At 40.5% G+C, this 12,739-nt stretch overlaps 1 protein-coding gene and 1 pseudogene across 3 annotated transcripts in view; one reads left to right on the forward strand and one right to left on the reverse strand.

The window, feature by feature from the left end:
• Positions 1-12,739, forward strand: part of Mast4 (microtubule associated serine/threonine kinase family member 4) — a 493,834-nt gene that overhangs the window by 330,790 nt on the left and 150,305 nt on the right. Inside the window, exon 1 of one of the 3 annotated variants that reach the window (XM_010637279.3) lies at positions 53-238. The exons of 1 other annotated variant lie outside the window; for it this stretch is intronic. In XM_010637279.3, the coding sequence (XP_010635581.1) occupies positions 147-238 (92 nt within the window). In that variant the 5' untranslated portion in view covers positions 53-146. Of the gene's footprint in view, positions 1-52; positions 239-12,739 lie in introns of those variants that run through there. One more of the 3 variants, XM_010637283.3, reaches the window with a different exon arrangement.
• LOC104871434 lies at positions 10,584-11,490 on the reverse strand (annotated as a pseudogene).

The raw sequence follows: 12,739 nt of genomic DNA on the forward strand, positions 1-12,739 counted from the left end.
TTTGGAAGGAGTATAATCAGTTTTTTTTTGTTTTTTGTTTGTTTGGTTTTTTTTTTTCTGACTGCCTTTCCTTTTATTTTTAATTTTTCCTTTCCTCATTTTGGTCTCATGGTCTTAAACCTGCAGTGAATTGAAGAGAAAAAGAAATGGATATGTCTGACCCCAATTTTTGGACTGTGCTCTCAAACTTTACTTTGCCTCATTTGAGGAGTGGGAACAGGCTTCGGCGAACACAAAGGTAAAAACGCGGGCTCCTTTGCTGGGATAGGGAATGCTTTCTTCTCCAGGAGGCTTGGGCTTTTGTTTATTGGGTGACTGAAAAGTTCATGTCTTGGTAGGGGGCTACCTTTTCAGGTATTCCTGGTCTCTAGCTTCCGGGTAATCCTGATGAATGCACTTCTAGGAGTTCTCCCTTTGAAGTGTGGTTGCTAAGAGGTTTCCTTCTGAGTGGTGGGTAGTGTGAAAGGAGTTGGGGGATTTACTTTGTCTCAGGCTGGCCGTTTAGTCTCATCACGTTTATCCATTGCATTCAGCCATGGTACACTTGGTAGAGCTTTTCAGGTGTTCTCTATTATACATCCTTTATAATATTCAGATGTAGGATGCACAGATAGCCCAAGTTAGACTCTTTCACCTTGGCTGCCTGCCTAGAGAGGCAAATCTGTGTAACTTTGCCATTTTGATTTTTTACCGGTTTCCTTGGCATTTATTGCTAATACAAGGCTGGCCTTTTCATTTTGTCAACATGTTTGACAGACGAGGTGGCCGAAAGATTTCAAAGTCAAAATGAAACTCATGCTGTAAGTGAAAGTCAGTTTGCTGCCCACTTGGAGTGAGAGAATATGATTGTAGAGGAGACATTTCTTCCTCCACATTTTCTTTCCAGCAAAGAAGAGTAGCATTGTTGTGGCTTTGTAGGGGTGAATCCTCTTGAGTTGTGTAAGTACCCATTCCTGATTCCTGGTTTTTCATCAGAGCTCGCCTTGCACGTGCACATGAACATGCCTGCAACACTACCGTAAAATAAACAGCATACAGACTGTCAGATTTGGAACTTCATAGTCTCTGTGCTCTGTTGTCAAGAAAATGGTTCTTTCTGTTTCTTTATACCTGTAGGTATTCGGAGTATAAGTGCAAATATGGAGTACTTTGAAAAACTTAGTTTTCCTTTTGAAATGTCTCATGGTCTTTCTTACATTTTGGAATGCTCTCAAATGTACTGTTTATACACACTCACAAGTCACATGTTTGTGTGTGTGTGTGTGTTCACGAAATCGGACAAGTTTTTAAGTGATACTTTTAATGCAACTCAAACAGTGTTGATGCCACTAAACCATGGTGGGTTCTAAAGTCGGGCCTTTTAGATACTGCTGTGGCTGTTCTTTTCTCATTCTGAAATATAATATGCTAAGAAACTCTTTTAATATTGGTCATTTTGTTCAAGCTGTGTCATCTATGTACAGTATCTTCAGAACAATACAGTTGGAAAGAGAGAGAGAGATGAAAAGGCCACTTGCCCCTCATGGTGGTAAATCCTGTAACTTCTCAACTATTCAATTTAACAGGAACTTTTTTTATTTCCAAGTAACAAAGTCCTAGCCCCCAGGGCTGCCTCTGCTCATAGCTGGAGCCCTTTCTTGGGGAGTTAAGAACTAGTATCATACTTATGAGTCTGAACCTGAAAAGCAGCTATATTACCCCTGTCTACCTGTTGATGATAGTATTGGGAGAATCCCAGCAGAAGGAATTCTCAGGCTTGTCCACTGCCGGCTTCAGGACAGTATTTGTCCATCCTGAACACTCCAGTTCAGAAAATCACACTGGCAGAGAGCCAGGGTCCTAAAGACACCTATATTCTTCCAGCAAAGTGGTAGTACGTAGGAAGGCCATTTCTAATCCACAAGTCTTGACCCTGTATCTTCATTTCATCAAAACAGATAGGGAGATGTATTTTCTTACTTATTGCCCATGAGCAGAGGTTCTCACAACCTGTTAGTTCCTGGGCATTCCCAGGATTCTTGGAGTTTAAAAACAAGTTTACTGAACATCATCTCTACATCCACTTGCTGTCTATCTCAAAGGAACCATCCCTGCATTATTTTACAGACCTTTATTTTACAGTCTTTTTCCAAAAGACTCGGGACAAGAAGTATTCCTGATTTCAGAGGTTTCCAGAATTTGGAACACATGCGTAGACTTTATGAGTTGAGCATTCCTAATCTAAACTAATCCAAAAATCTGAAACTTTTTGAATTTTTGGATTAAGGATACTTAACCTGAAATATACAGATTGGGAGAGATGAAGGACAGATGCTTGTTGCAGGCCAGTGTTTGTGGCTGTGCATTGGATTATTTTACAATTCTGGCTCATTCCTTTCATGAGGAGGTGAGGCCTGTGCTCACATTGTCTTGCTTCTCTGGTATTCCTTACCTGCTCACAATCCTGTCTCCTCTAACCAATCCCAGTCTTTTGTCTAGCTGGTCAGTTTGCTCAAAGATCTCAGTTTTCTCTTTATTTGCAAGTTATCCTGTCCTTTTGCCAGTCCCAAAGAGGGTGTTCCCAGTGTCCACGTGAGTACACCTGTCCTCATCCTCAGTCAGATGACCTTGGCCCTCTGAACCTGTCTTCTGCCCAGACCTCGCTTCTTTCCTGTGTGCTTGCTGACTTGTCTGATAGATTGTTTGTATTCAATATTTTATTCTTCATACTTGTTCTGGTTCACATTATAATCCAGGGGACTTCATTTTAGCCTGTTCTATATCAGCATCTTCTGTCCAAGAGTAAAACTCAGCCTTGAGCCTATAAATATGCACTACGGTACTCATAAAGACAGGAAGTTTGTACCACTTACTAAAGGGATGTTGGATGGCTTTGGATTCCTGCTTTAAACCTCAGTTGTGGTAGTAATTGTCCCCGTGTGAGCCTTTTGGTTTGCTGTCTCATACCTGCCTGTCAGTCCAGCATGACACTGGTTTGTTAGCTTGTCGTCTCACAGAAAAGTTTTTAAGGTTTCTCTTCCAGTTCAGAGCCCTGCTAGTCCCAAACTTGCAGAGTTCTTGGGAGAGAGCCTATAGATTTGCTTTCAGGCCTCAATCTTTTGGATTGCAGAGGACCGATGATCTGAAACCTTCTGTCTTGAGAGCTGTGTTCCAAATATGGCATATTATGTCTTTCATTCTTTTCTAACTTGGCCATAAGAGACATTGTGTGTCTTGATGCACAAATTGTGTGTAATACTTTGCTGTAAAACTCACATATTTCACTAGAAATGGCTCCTTGTTATGACTCCTTCATTCTTCTTTCCCCTTCCCTAATTACTTTAAGGCCATCTCAGTATAGTTGCTCACCTGTTGCTCTGAGGGACAGAGATGTGACTTCATAAACCTTTAAGCCAAATTTGTTATTTTAGACTGAGAACAATTTGCATGTTTTGGAAATTTTAAACTTACAGCCCAGTGGGCATTGTGTTCATTGAAGATCAGTCATAGACATAAAAGTGAGCTTGAATTCACAGTGTTGCTTGTGGATATAGCATCTTTTCTTTTGCCCCCCCCCCCATTAAGAACATCTGGGGGATAAGATCAAGGCTTTCCTTTGGTATGCCTGTATCACACTGAAATAAAGGCTGCAGTGATTTCTGAAAGTGGCTGCTAAATTTTGAGGTGGCCTTTAGATGTCCTGAAATGAGGCCTGGAAAATCTAGAAAGTGTTTGATTTTTAGTTTTAAATGTTCAGAAATACATCATGTTTTCATTTGGTATAAATGATAATCTCCAAACCAGGGTAACACCTAAATCAGTAAAACCCTTAACCACATCAGTTTTTAACTCAGTTGACCACTTTGAGCCAGTTTTCAAATACAGTTTCCCTAGGACAAAAGGATAAAAGAAGTTTTTTTTTTAAATTTTGTTTTGCTTTGTTTTGCTGAATTAGCATTACTCAGCAGTTGCTGTGAACAGCAGGTACATTCAGAGCTCTTAAACTATCTGCTGTAGTTGCTGGAATATATTGAATTTGTAAGCATACTGCATTTTCCCTTTAGAAACATCTGTGGTACTTGGTGAGTTTTTCTATTTATTTTGCTCGTGAATGTGTGAGAAGGTTATAGAGTAGACTTATCTTCTGTCCTGACATTCTGGATATTAATGAAGTTGTACTCACCCCTTTTGCCCAAAGCTCAGTAAATATACATTTATTAAACACCTGTTGTGTACCTGGGCACTATGACTCCAGGCCATATCATGGCTCCCCCAGACATGTATTACATGCAGGGCAATGTAATTTGCATTTGCAAGACACATTTGCAAGTACTTATAAGACGTAGAAGTGGCCAGTGTGTAAGAGACAGAAAAAATATCACTTCAGGAAGTTTTAAAAAACCGGACAGGGCCTTCTCAAGAGGCAAGAGAAATGGTGTATAAGAGGCATTTGGCCTTGGCAACATAGACATTAAGAAACTATACCCAGCTAGGTATGGCTGGAACAGAAAGAAGCTGGACTTAGCTCAGTATTGTTGGAGCAGAAAGAACAAGAACATAGTTCAGTATCGCTGGAGCAGAAAACTTGAAGAAGCAGTCATGCCCAGTGGTTAGAAGGATCAATCTGCAGCCAGTTCACCTTCATTCATCTCCTGACTCAGTGTTGTTGGGTAAGTTCATTTCTTTGAACTTAAGTCACTCCATCTATGGAATAGGGCTAAATTACTTATACAATTGTTGTGAAGATCAAAATGTATTCCTACATGTAAGTTGCTTAACGTAATGAGTGGCACATAAAAACGCTGAACAAATCTTAGCTCTTACCATTATCCCTGTTGTTACAACATAAGTGTGAGTAGTGGGTGCTGAGGCTAGGGAGAGGCGCCAAAGTTTGTCCTTTATCCTGTTGGGGAGAGATGTCCAGAGACAATGGGGAGTTCAGATCTGGGAGTGGAGGCAAGACCTAGATGCCAATCAGCAAGTCCTTGCAGCAGCCCAGCTGAAAGATTTTGTAGGCCTGAATAAAGACCATGGTAACTTTGAGACATATTAGGGATATAAAATTGATAGTCAATGAGCCATTAGCTCTGCAGGATAAAGAAAGATTCCACAATGGCCCTGGGGTTTTTGACTTAGGGGACAAAGGAAGTGGAGGAACCATCTGTACACATAAGAGTGCAGGGAGGGAAGACATGAGAACCTACACTTGTGCTCATGACTTTTATCCCCCAAACACAGTTAAATCCATATTTGTCTAGTATTTCTTGTGTGCCGAGTATCCTGGAGTGTTCATTTCATTACCCGGCCCAGACTGGGCCAAGGATACTGTAGTGAATAGGACAGCAAAGTGTTTGGGCCTCACCTATAAACTGGCCTGTAAATATGTCCACTGCCAGATTGTGGATCCTGTTCTAATAGCTATAAGCAGGAGTTGGGAAGAGGGAGGAACTCTGTGAGCTTGGGTGGAGGTTTACTGCTTTAGATAAAGTGGTCAGGAAAGGCATTTCAAAGAGGTAATACTTCGAGAGACCCATCGGATGAGGAAGAGCCATCTGTAGGCAGAGTTTTAGGGTAGCTATCTAGGAACATCAAAGGCTCGAGGCAGAAAAGAAAGAAAGAAATACCCCTAGGCAGACAGTTGAACGTATAGGTGCAGGGCACTTGTCAGGTTGGACCAGAAAACGTAGGCATGAGCTCATCATTCAGACCATCAGAGAAATAAACTAGCTTCGTCTGGGAGCACTGAAGGGGCTTCTTTGAAGCCTGGACACAGGTGCAGTTGAGTACTGGAAAGGCAGTCTGGCAGAAGTGGACAGGACCCTCTAACTTGCAAGGGAGCCTGTGGACAGCGTTGTCACCGAGACCCAGAAAATGAATGGTTAGTGAAAGGAAGGTGTGTGTCCTGGTCAGCTGAGAAGTCATCCATGACTTCAGCCCAAACAGTTGCTCCATACTGATGGGCTGGGGTGGGTGTGTCACAGACCAGGAAACAGGAGTAAAAGGAGAAACTGGAGACCATGGGTGGTGACCAGTCCCTGTGGGTAGCTAAATCCAGCAGCCACACATCATGATGTGCTGGCCTCTCCATACTCGTGGCTGTCCCGTCAGCTCTCTGCCCTGAATCATATCCCCTTACTCATGGTTACTCGCTTGCTTGTCTGCTTCATTGCCCAAATTGTTAATGACAGTTTTCTTTTCACCTCTTTTCCAGTAGCTCAAGGCTCACCACAGCCTCTGAATATGTATGTCCTTTCCTGCGTGCTTACTGTTGAATTCTCTCACTGTAAAGCCCTACTCTGAGCAGCCCCAGCCCCTCACCCCCACCTGTGGGTCTCTGGCCCAGCGCAAGCGGCTGGCCGTCTCCATGTAAGTGACTGAAGGCTGGCCCCCTTGTTGCTCCGCACCTCCCCTCCTCTCCATGCCTGACCTGCAGGCTGAGCCCCTCCCTGAGTGCCTATGCCGTTTCCTCCCACACCCTGCCTGCTTTGCCCAGGCCTGTTTCATAGCTGCTTCCTTTCATCCTCCTCTCTCCATACTCTCCGCTGCAGGCTGTGGCTCACGGCAGCAGGCCTCGCCCTCCACCCCCTCTCATCTCCACTTAGCTCCAACCTGGCTTGTGTTCCCTCAAGCTGAGCTGTAGCCATGGGGGCTGCCCTCACTCCTCCTGCTTTGTCTCGCCTGGTCTTGGAGAAAGCGTGGACACCAGGTCCTGGGCTGAACCTGTCTGTTTTGCACCATGGTGGGGAGTTTCTCACTGACTGCCTGTGGCCTGCTAAAGCTTGCCATGTAAAGAGGATGGGAGCAGGAATATGCACATTTCCAAAGTGTTGCTTTTAGCCTTTACTGGGAAGCTTAGGATAGGAGTTTACAGACTATTTTGCCTCTCGGGTGTAGAAAAGTAAGGAGGGGAGGGAAGAAGGAAGGAAAAGAATGTGAAGAGAAGGCCAGGGTGGAAAGAGAAATCTATGAGTACAAAAATGTAGATTTTGATTTTAAGAGAAGTTCATTAAAAATAAGCCATTAGAATGTGGAGCATATGCTCCATTGGAATGCCTGGACTAATCGTTGTGTAATTGGATAGCACTGAGAGGTGTGTGTGTGTGTGTGTGTGTGTGTGTGTGTGTGTGTCTGTCTGTCTGTCTCTGTCATTTCTGAAGGCACAGGAATGAAGGGTAGTGTATTGATACATCCACAACAAAGGAAAGAATCTTCTATTCTTCTATGGCCTTGTTTGCTTTTCTTTACAAATACAATCCTGTTATCGGAAGCCTAAATAATGTCTTTAAAAGAGGCAACCATCAGCTTCAAGATAAGGGCCATCCGCTTTCTGGTATTAATTAACAGATTCTGGAGTCAAGAAATCATTTGATTGGGTATGGTGGTGCATACCTGTAATCCCAGCCAGCACTCAGGAGGCTGAGGCAGGAGGATCGCTGTGAGTTCGAGACCAGCCTGGGCTACATAGTGAGTTCCAGGTCAGTTTCAACTACATAGTGAGACCCTGTCTCAAACAAACAAAAACACAAACAAACAAAAAGAAATCATTTGATCACCTATATGAAAATGGCCCATACAGAAAACCTGGTTTAGGGCTCAAGTACATAAGTTGTGAGATTCCTCCTTATACTGGTTGAAAAGGAAGTAGTTGGTCTCTCAGGGAGATTAGGACTAGAGGCCCTGGACACTCCCCTCCCCATACACACCTGTCCAGGGTGAGTAAGCATACACAAAGCTATTTAATCTAAGCTTCCTTCGCTTCTCCTAAGCTAGTCATTCTAGAGTGACATCATGGAAACTGAGTAATCATTTTGAAAGTTAGGTACTAGAGCCAAGATGTGAAAATGGTCCTGGGGCTACTTGGATGAAAGTCAGCATAGGATGTACATAAAATTGTCTATTAAAAACAGTCAGTCTCTGTCAGTGGAAGTCTTGGCTTATGTAGTATGGTTTTTGGATTCATGGTACATTTTGCAACTAGAGAGACCTTTAAATGAATGTTTCCGTGATTGTTAACACTTGTATTTTTGGAACTTTATCTTTTCTTTTATCTGCCTAGAAGTAAGGAAAGTTCATCATGAACTTGGTTATGAATTCTAGAATGTTGAAATTTATATTCTTAACCCTTATTAATACAAAGAGGACCGGTGGGAGTTTTAACCACCCCAATGGTATTAGACATGCTTATTAGAGGAGGTGATTATACTATGTCAAACTGAGCCACCATATTGTTTTGTCTTAAAGAAAAAGACCCTGTCATAGAATTGAGTGATCAGCACTTGAAGGTGAATAGATTGGTAAGAAGAATAGGTAGTCATTACATTTCTGCATTGTACTGACTCTGTGTTCTTTCACTTATCAGTGAGCCTGATTTTGTTAGAATTTAGAGTCTCTTAGCAACTGTAACTGCAGGCAAAAGTACAGGCAGCATTCGGTTCTTCACGCGTGGTGGGCCTGACGCCATTTGTATTCAGAAGTTCTTGAATAAGCGCTTAGCTCTTCCCCATGTCTCTGGAAGTTTCTAACTAGACATGGAAGTTGAAATTGCAGGTATCTTTGGAAATAATTTATTAGATTGAGAATGACCCCCCCCAGGTGGAGAGAATGAGAATCTGAGGGATCACATTTGTGCAACTTGTTGAGGTTTCTAAGGGTCATGGGATGAGAAAGAAAAGCAATGGATTCACCAGCCCCATTTTGCTGTGTGAGTATTTATAGATGCTGTCTTTGCTCTGTTTTGTTTTTTCTGTCCGATTTTAAATGCTACAGGATATGTTGATGTCTCAAACTTGACTGGGTCTCTTCTTTTTTTTTTTTTTTTTTTTTTTTTTTTTTTTTTTTTTTTTTTTTTTTGAGACTGACCTGGAACTCACTGTGTAGCCCAGGCTGGTCTTGAACTCACAGCGATCCTCCTGCTTCAGCCTCCCAAGTCTGGGATTACAGGAGTGCGCCACCACACCTGGCTTTGGGTCTCTTCTTAATAGTCCCTATTAGAATATTACCTTACCATTGCTGAATTTCTTGGCTCGTAAGCCTGAAAGAAATTACTGAATTTGCAGCTTATGTAAAAATCATTTGTGTCACTTTCACTTGTATGTCTTTTAAAATGCAGTGTGATAGATATCTTTAAATTGAACATTATAATTATTAAAGGTTTTACTTTTCAGATGCGTGGAGGGGTGAACAGGGGAGAAAATGTATGTTTGTCATGGGAAAAACTGCCTTATGACTAAAGTAATCTAGGAAATAAGGCAAATGAATCTTTTGTTGCTGTAAAACAATAGCCATTAAGTGGCTATTATGTAATGTTATTTCTTAAGTCTGAGTTGGATGGCTTGTTGATGTTGGAACTTGAGATAGAATTCCTGTAATACTATTGCTTTTACTTGGCTAATCTCAAGAGTTTTGATATAAAAAAAAATCAAAGAATTTTCCAAATAGATTACCTAGAGCAGACACTAAGTATTAGAGATACTGGAGCTGTGTGGGATAGATTTTATTTTATTTAGTTTTCATTCCAGAACCCATCCACATAAGTGCGTATAATTTACTAATCCAAAAATGAGTTCACTGTAAAATTAGCCTAAACTTGCTCAACTCCTCCAGAGGGCAGGCTGGTAGCAAAACAGCAGATAGGCACATCATCTGCGTGGGCTGTCTGAACTACTGTAAATTTGCATTTCCATACATAAATAGTAGGCAGAAGAAGTTTTCATCTTTGATCTCAAATGGTGATCATGGCCAGTGGTGGAATAGTGGTGTTTCCCAGGTACTCTGGGTAATAGTTGCTGTTACAGATTCTGTGAAACAGGTTCCTGTGCTTATGAGTCATAATTTCTTGTATGTTTTAGTTTTGTTTTGTTTTTAGTTTATTGTTTATTTCTGGTTAGAGCAGAGAGAAATGCAAATGAATGACCAGATTTTGTTTTATCAGTAAATTAAACTCCAAAATATACATAGACCTGTTGTTCAGCAAAAATGATTAAGTAACTCAGACACACTCTATTCTTTTTACTTGCAAAAGAAAGTCAACTAAGCTTAATTGTTCATAGTATGTTCTTACTCAAATTTTAAAAATAACATATGACCCAAAAGCTATGCTACAGTTAGAAAATAATTATCTTTTTGAAATATTAGAGAATTCAGTTAAATGAAATATTTGCTCTGGCTTTATGGAATATAGGTATCATACAGAATCCGCCATATATTTCATAAGCATAATTAACACTCCTTTCCCAACATCAGGCATAAAGAGCTATGAATCTAAATTTTATAAAGAATATTTCAGATTCTGTCCAATATAAGATATTCTTCAATCAACATACTTTAAAGAAACCAGCAACATTTAATTCAAAAACCCATATGCATTTATTTATAGGTCTTAATACAGGAAAATGTAAATGAAAATTGAGAGCATTGCTTATTAGGCTAGTAACTTTAAAATTTTGTTTGAAGTAAAAAATGGAGTTTCTACAGATAACATATTTATATAAAGCTTACCTTACCTTATGGCTTATGCTCCAAGAATACATGTTATATAAATCAGTAACAGGGCTCCTTTTATATTTCAATTGAAATGAACATAAGTAGCAATGAATAACTTTCTTTTATGTAGTAGCAAAAAGAGTCAATCATCCTTTCAAGAAACTGTTACATTTCCTCCCAACTTGGATTCACCATAAACACGATCCACAAATGATAGTGCACCCTCACCAATAGTGTAATTCAATTGCCTTGCTTGAACAATCAACTCCATCTGGAAGACGTAGCCCTTAGAAACACATTTTTCTATTAACTTCTGTAGAACTTCTTTGTGTAATCTGAAGCTTCCTGTTAAATCAGATGCTCCTGGTCTCAGCAAAATCTGAGTTATAAAATTGGCCCCAAGGACGATTATTTTTCTTTTCAAATCCCAGAGATATACACCTCCATTTCCTTTGTAGGGATTTCCAGAGACAATATCAAAATTACCTTCCTTTTGCTTTCTAATGAATTCAGGAATAAACTTCGGATGGTGTAAGAGAGCAGCATCCATAATAATTCTATAGTCTTCTGTGGCATGCTTCCTTCCATGAATATATGCAGTTCGTAGTCCCAGCTTTTTCTCCTGTGGTCTTAGAAGAATTTTATCTGATCCATAGATCTTTTCCATCTGTTCAGCAACATCCCTTGGTCCATCTGGGCTTCCATCATCTACGATTATGATTTCATAGTTGAAGCCACCAGAACAAGATGGTTAATATCTCTAATTTGGAAAGAACTTTCAGAATAAAAAGAAAGGAACAATTCTCGGAGAAGCTTTTCAGCAGCAGCCACAGGATGAGCAGCAGGTTCTCTCCCTAAATTGTAGGTGGGTAAAAATACCAAATACTTGTCCTGTGGTGGAGACCCTCTGGCCCCCATCAAAATGGCAGGCATATGACTTGCTTCCTTTGAGGCCATAGTGGAACTGTGCTGTTTTATTATTTGATGTCTGGGGTTGGTTGCTTGGGTCATGAACTTAAAAGTCGCCATAGTTTTACTTTGTAATCTGTAAAATTTGCATGTATCATTCTTTCTTAGAAGGTATCTTCTTTCCTGTCAAGTTGAGGTAAGTTAGCCTTCGAAGTCAAAGACTTATAACCTGAGAAATTAACAGAGTAGTGGATTTCTTAACAAGGGAATCCAAGCTCAAGAATAGAGACCTGCTCTCTTCAGTTCGTTTCTTCAATTTTAGTAGTCTGGATGCCATTTTACCAACATAGCCATTGTGAAGATGTTTGGCCAGTAGACGTTGTTTCTTTGACAATGTGATAATCTCTTGTCGCTTGCTAACTACTTACAGAAAGTTATTTAAACAAAAGCACTTGGAGTTTTTCTTACCTTCTGAAATTAGTCTAACTTTTCGTATCAGATTTAAGAAGTCAAAAGGTACAGATACTGCACTGTTTATAATGGTGTTTGAGTGGGCTTTCTCATTTAATATAATACAGCTTTTTGGTGCCATTCCTGGGAAATACAAACATTCCATGGAATGGGTCCCAGGTTAAAAATCCATGAGGAAAAAGAGTTCTGACTCTTGGCATGATGCACATATTCAGAAGTATTGTATTCAAGCCAGAGTAAATATATATGCCCTTTACCCTTTCTTTCAGTTAGCAGAAATCACCTCTAAACACTTTCTTTGGCATTAAGGAAGCTCGTCATGACCTATTGTTCCAGTAAGATTGTAGTCTTGTTTTAAGCCAGTGCTTTAGTTCCCACGTAAGTGACATGCCCAGTCTGAGCTGAAGAAACAAACCTCACTTTTCAAAGTTTCTATTCTTATAAGTGTGTCCAGCAGGCAGTGGCTGTTTCTCCTGCTACTTAACAGGTTTGATTTCAAATCTATTTCATAGAGAAACTAACATGGTTGGAGGGTGTTCATGGCCCAGCATTTATGGAATTTGTTGGGAAGTCCCAGGTGTGTATATATCTTAAACTCAATATTAAAGGTTTGTTAGGCAAAGTGATTGGGATTTTGCTTTTGTTTCACTTGGTTCTGTTTTTGTCTTCTACTCATAGACTGAATTTGTTAAGATGTCTTAGGGATTGTATTGGGAAAGGTATCCTCCAACCTTGAGGCTGCTTTTCTTTGCATTCCTTTCCTTTGGCTGCCTTAGAAGCACTAAAGCAGAATCAAGTGTTTATCCTGGGCCAGAAGACCAAGAAGCTTATAGCTGGAGGAGTAAGCTCTGAGACATGGGAAGTTAATCACAGTTAAAAATACTTAAAGGGGCTGATT

This window comes from Fukomys damarensis, unplaced genomic scaffold, assembly GCF_012274545.1.
Source record: "Fukomys damarensis isolate Sample0158 unplaced genomic scaffold, DMR_v1.0_HiC HiC_scaffold_1, whole genome shotgun sequence".
Classification (NCBI taxonomy): domain Eukaryota; kingdom Metazoa; phylum Chordata; class Mammalia; order Rodentia; family Bathyergidae; genus Fukomys; species Fukomys damarensis.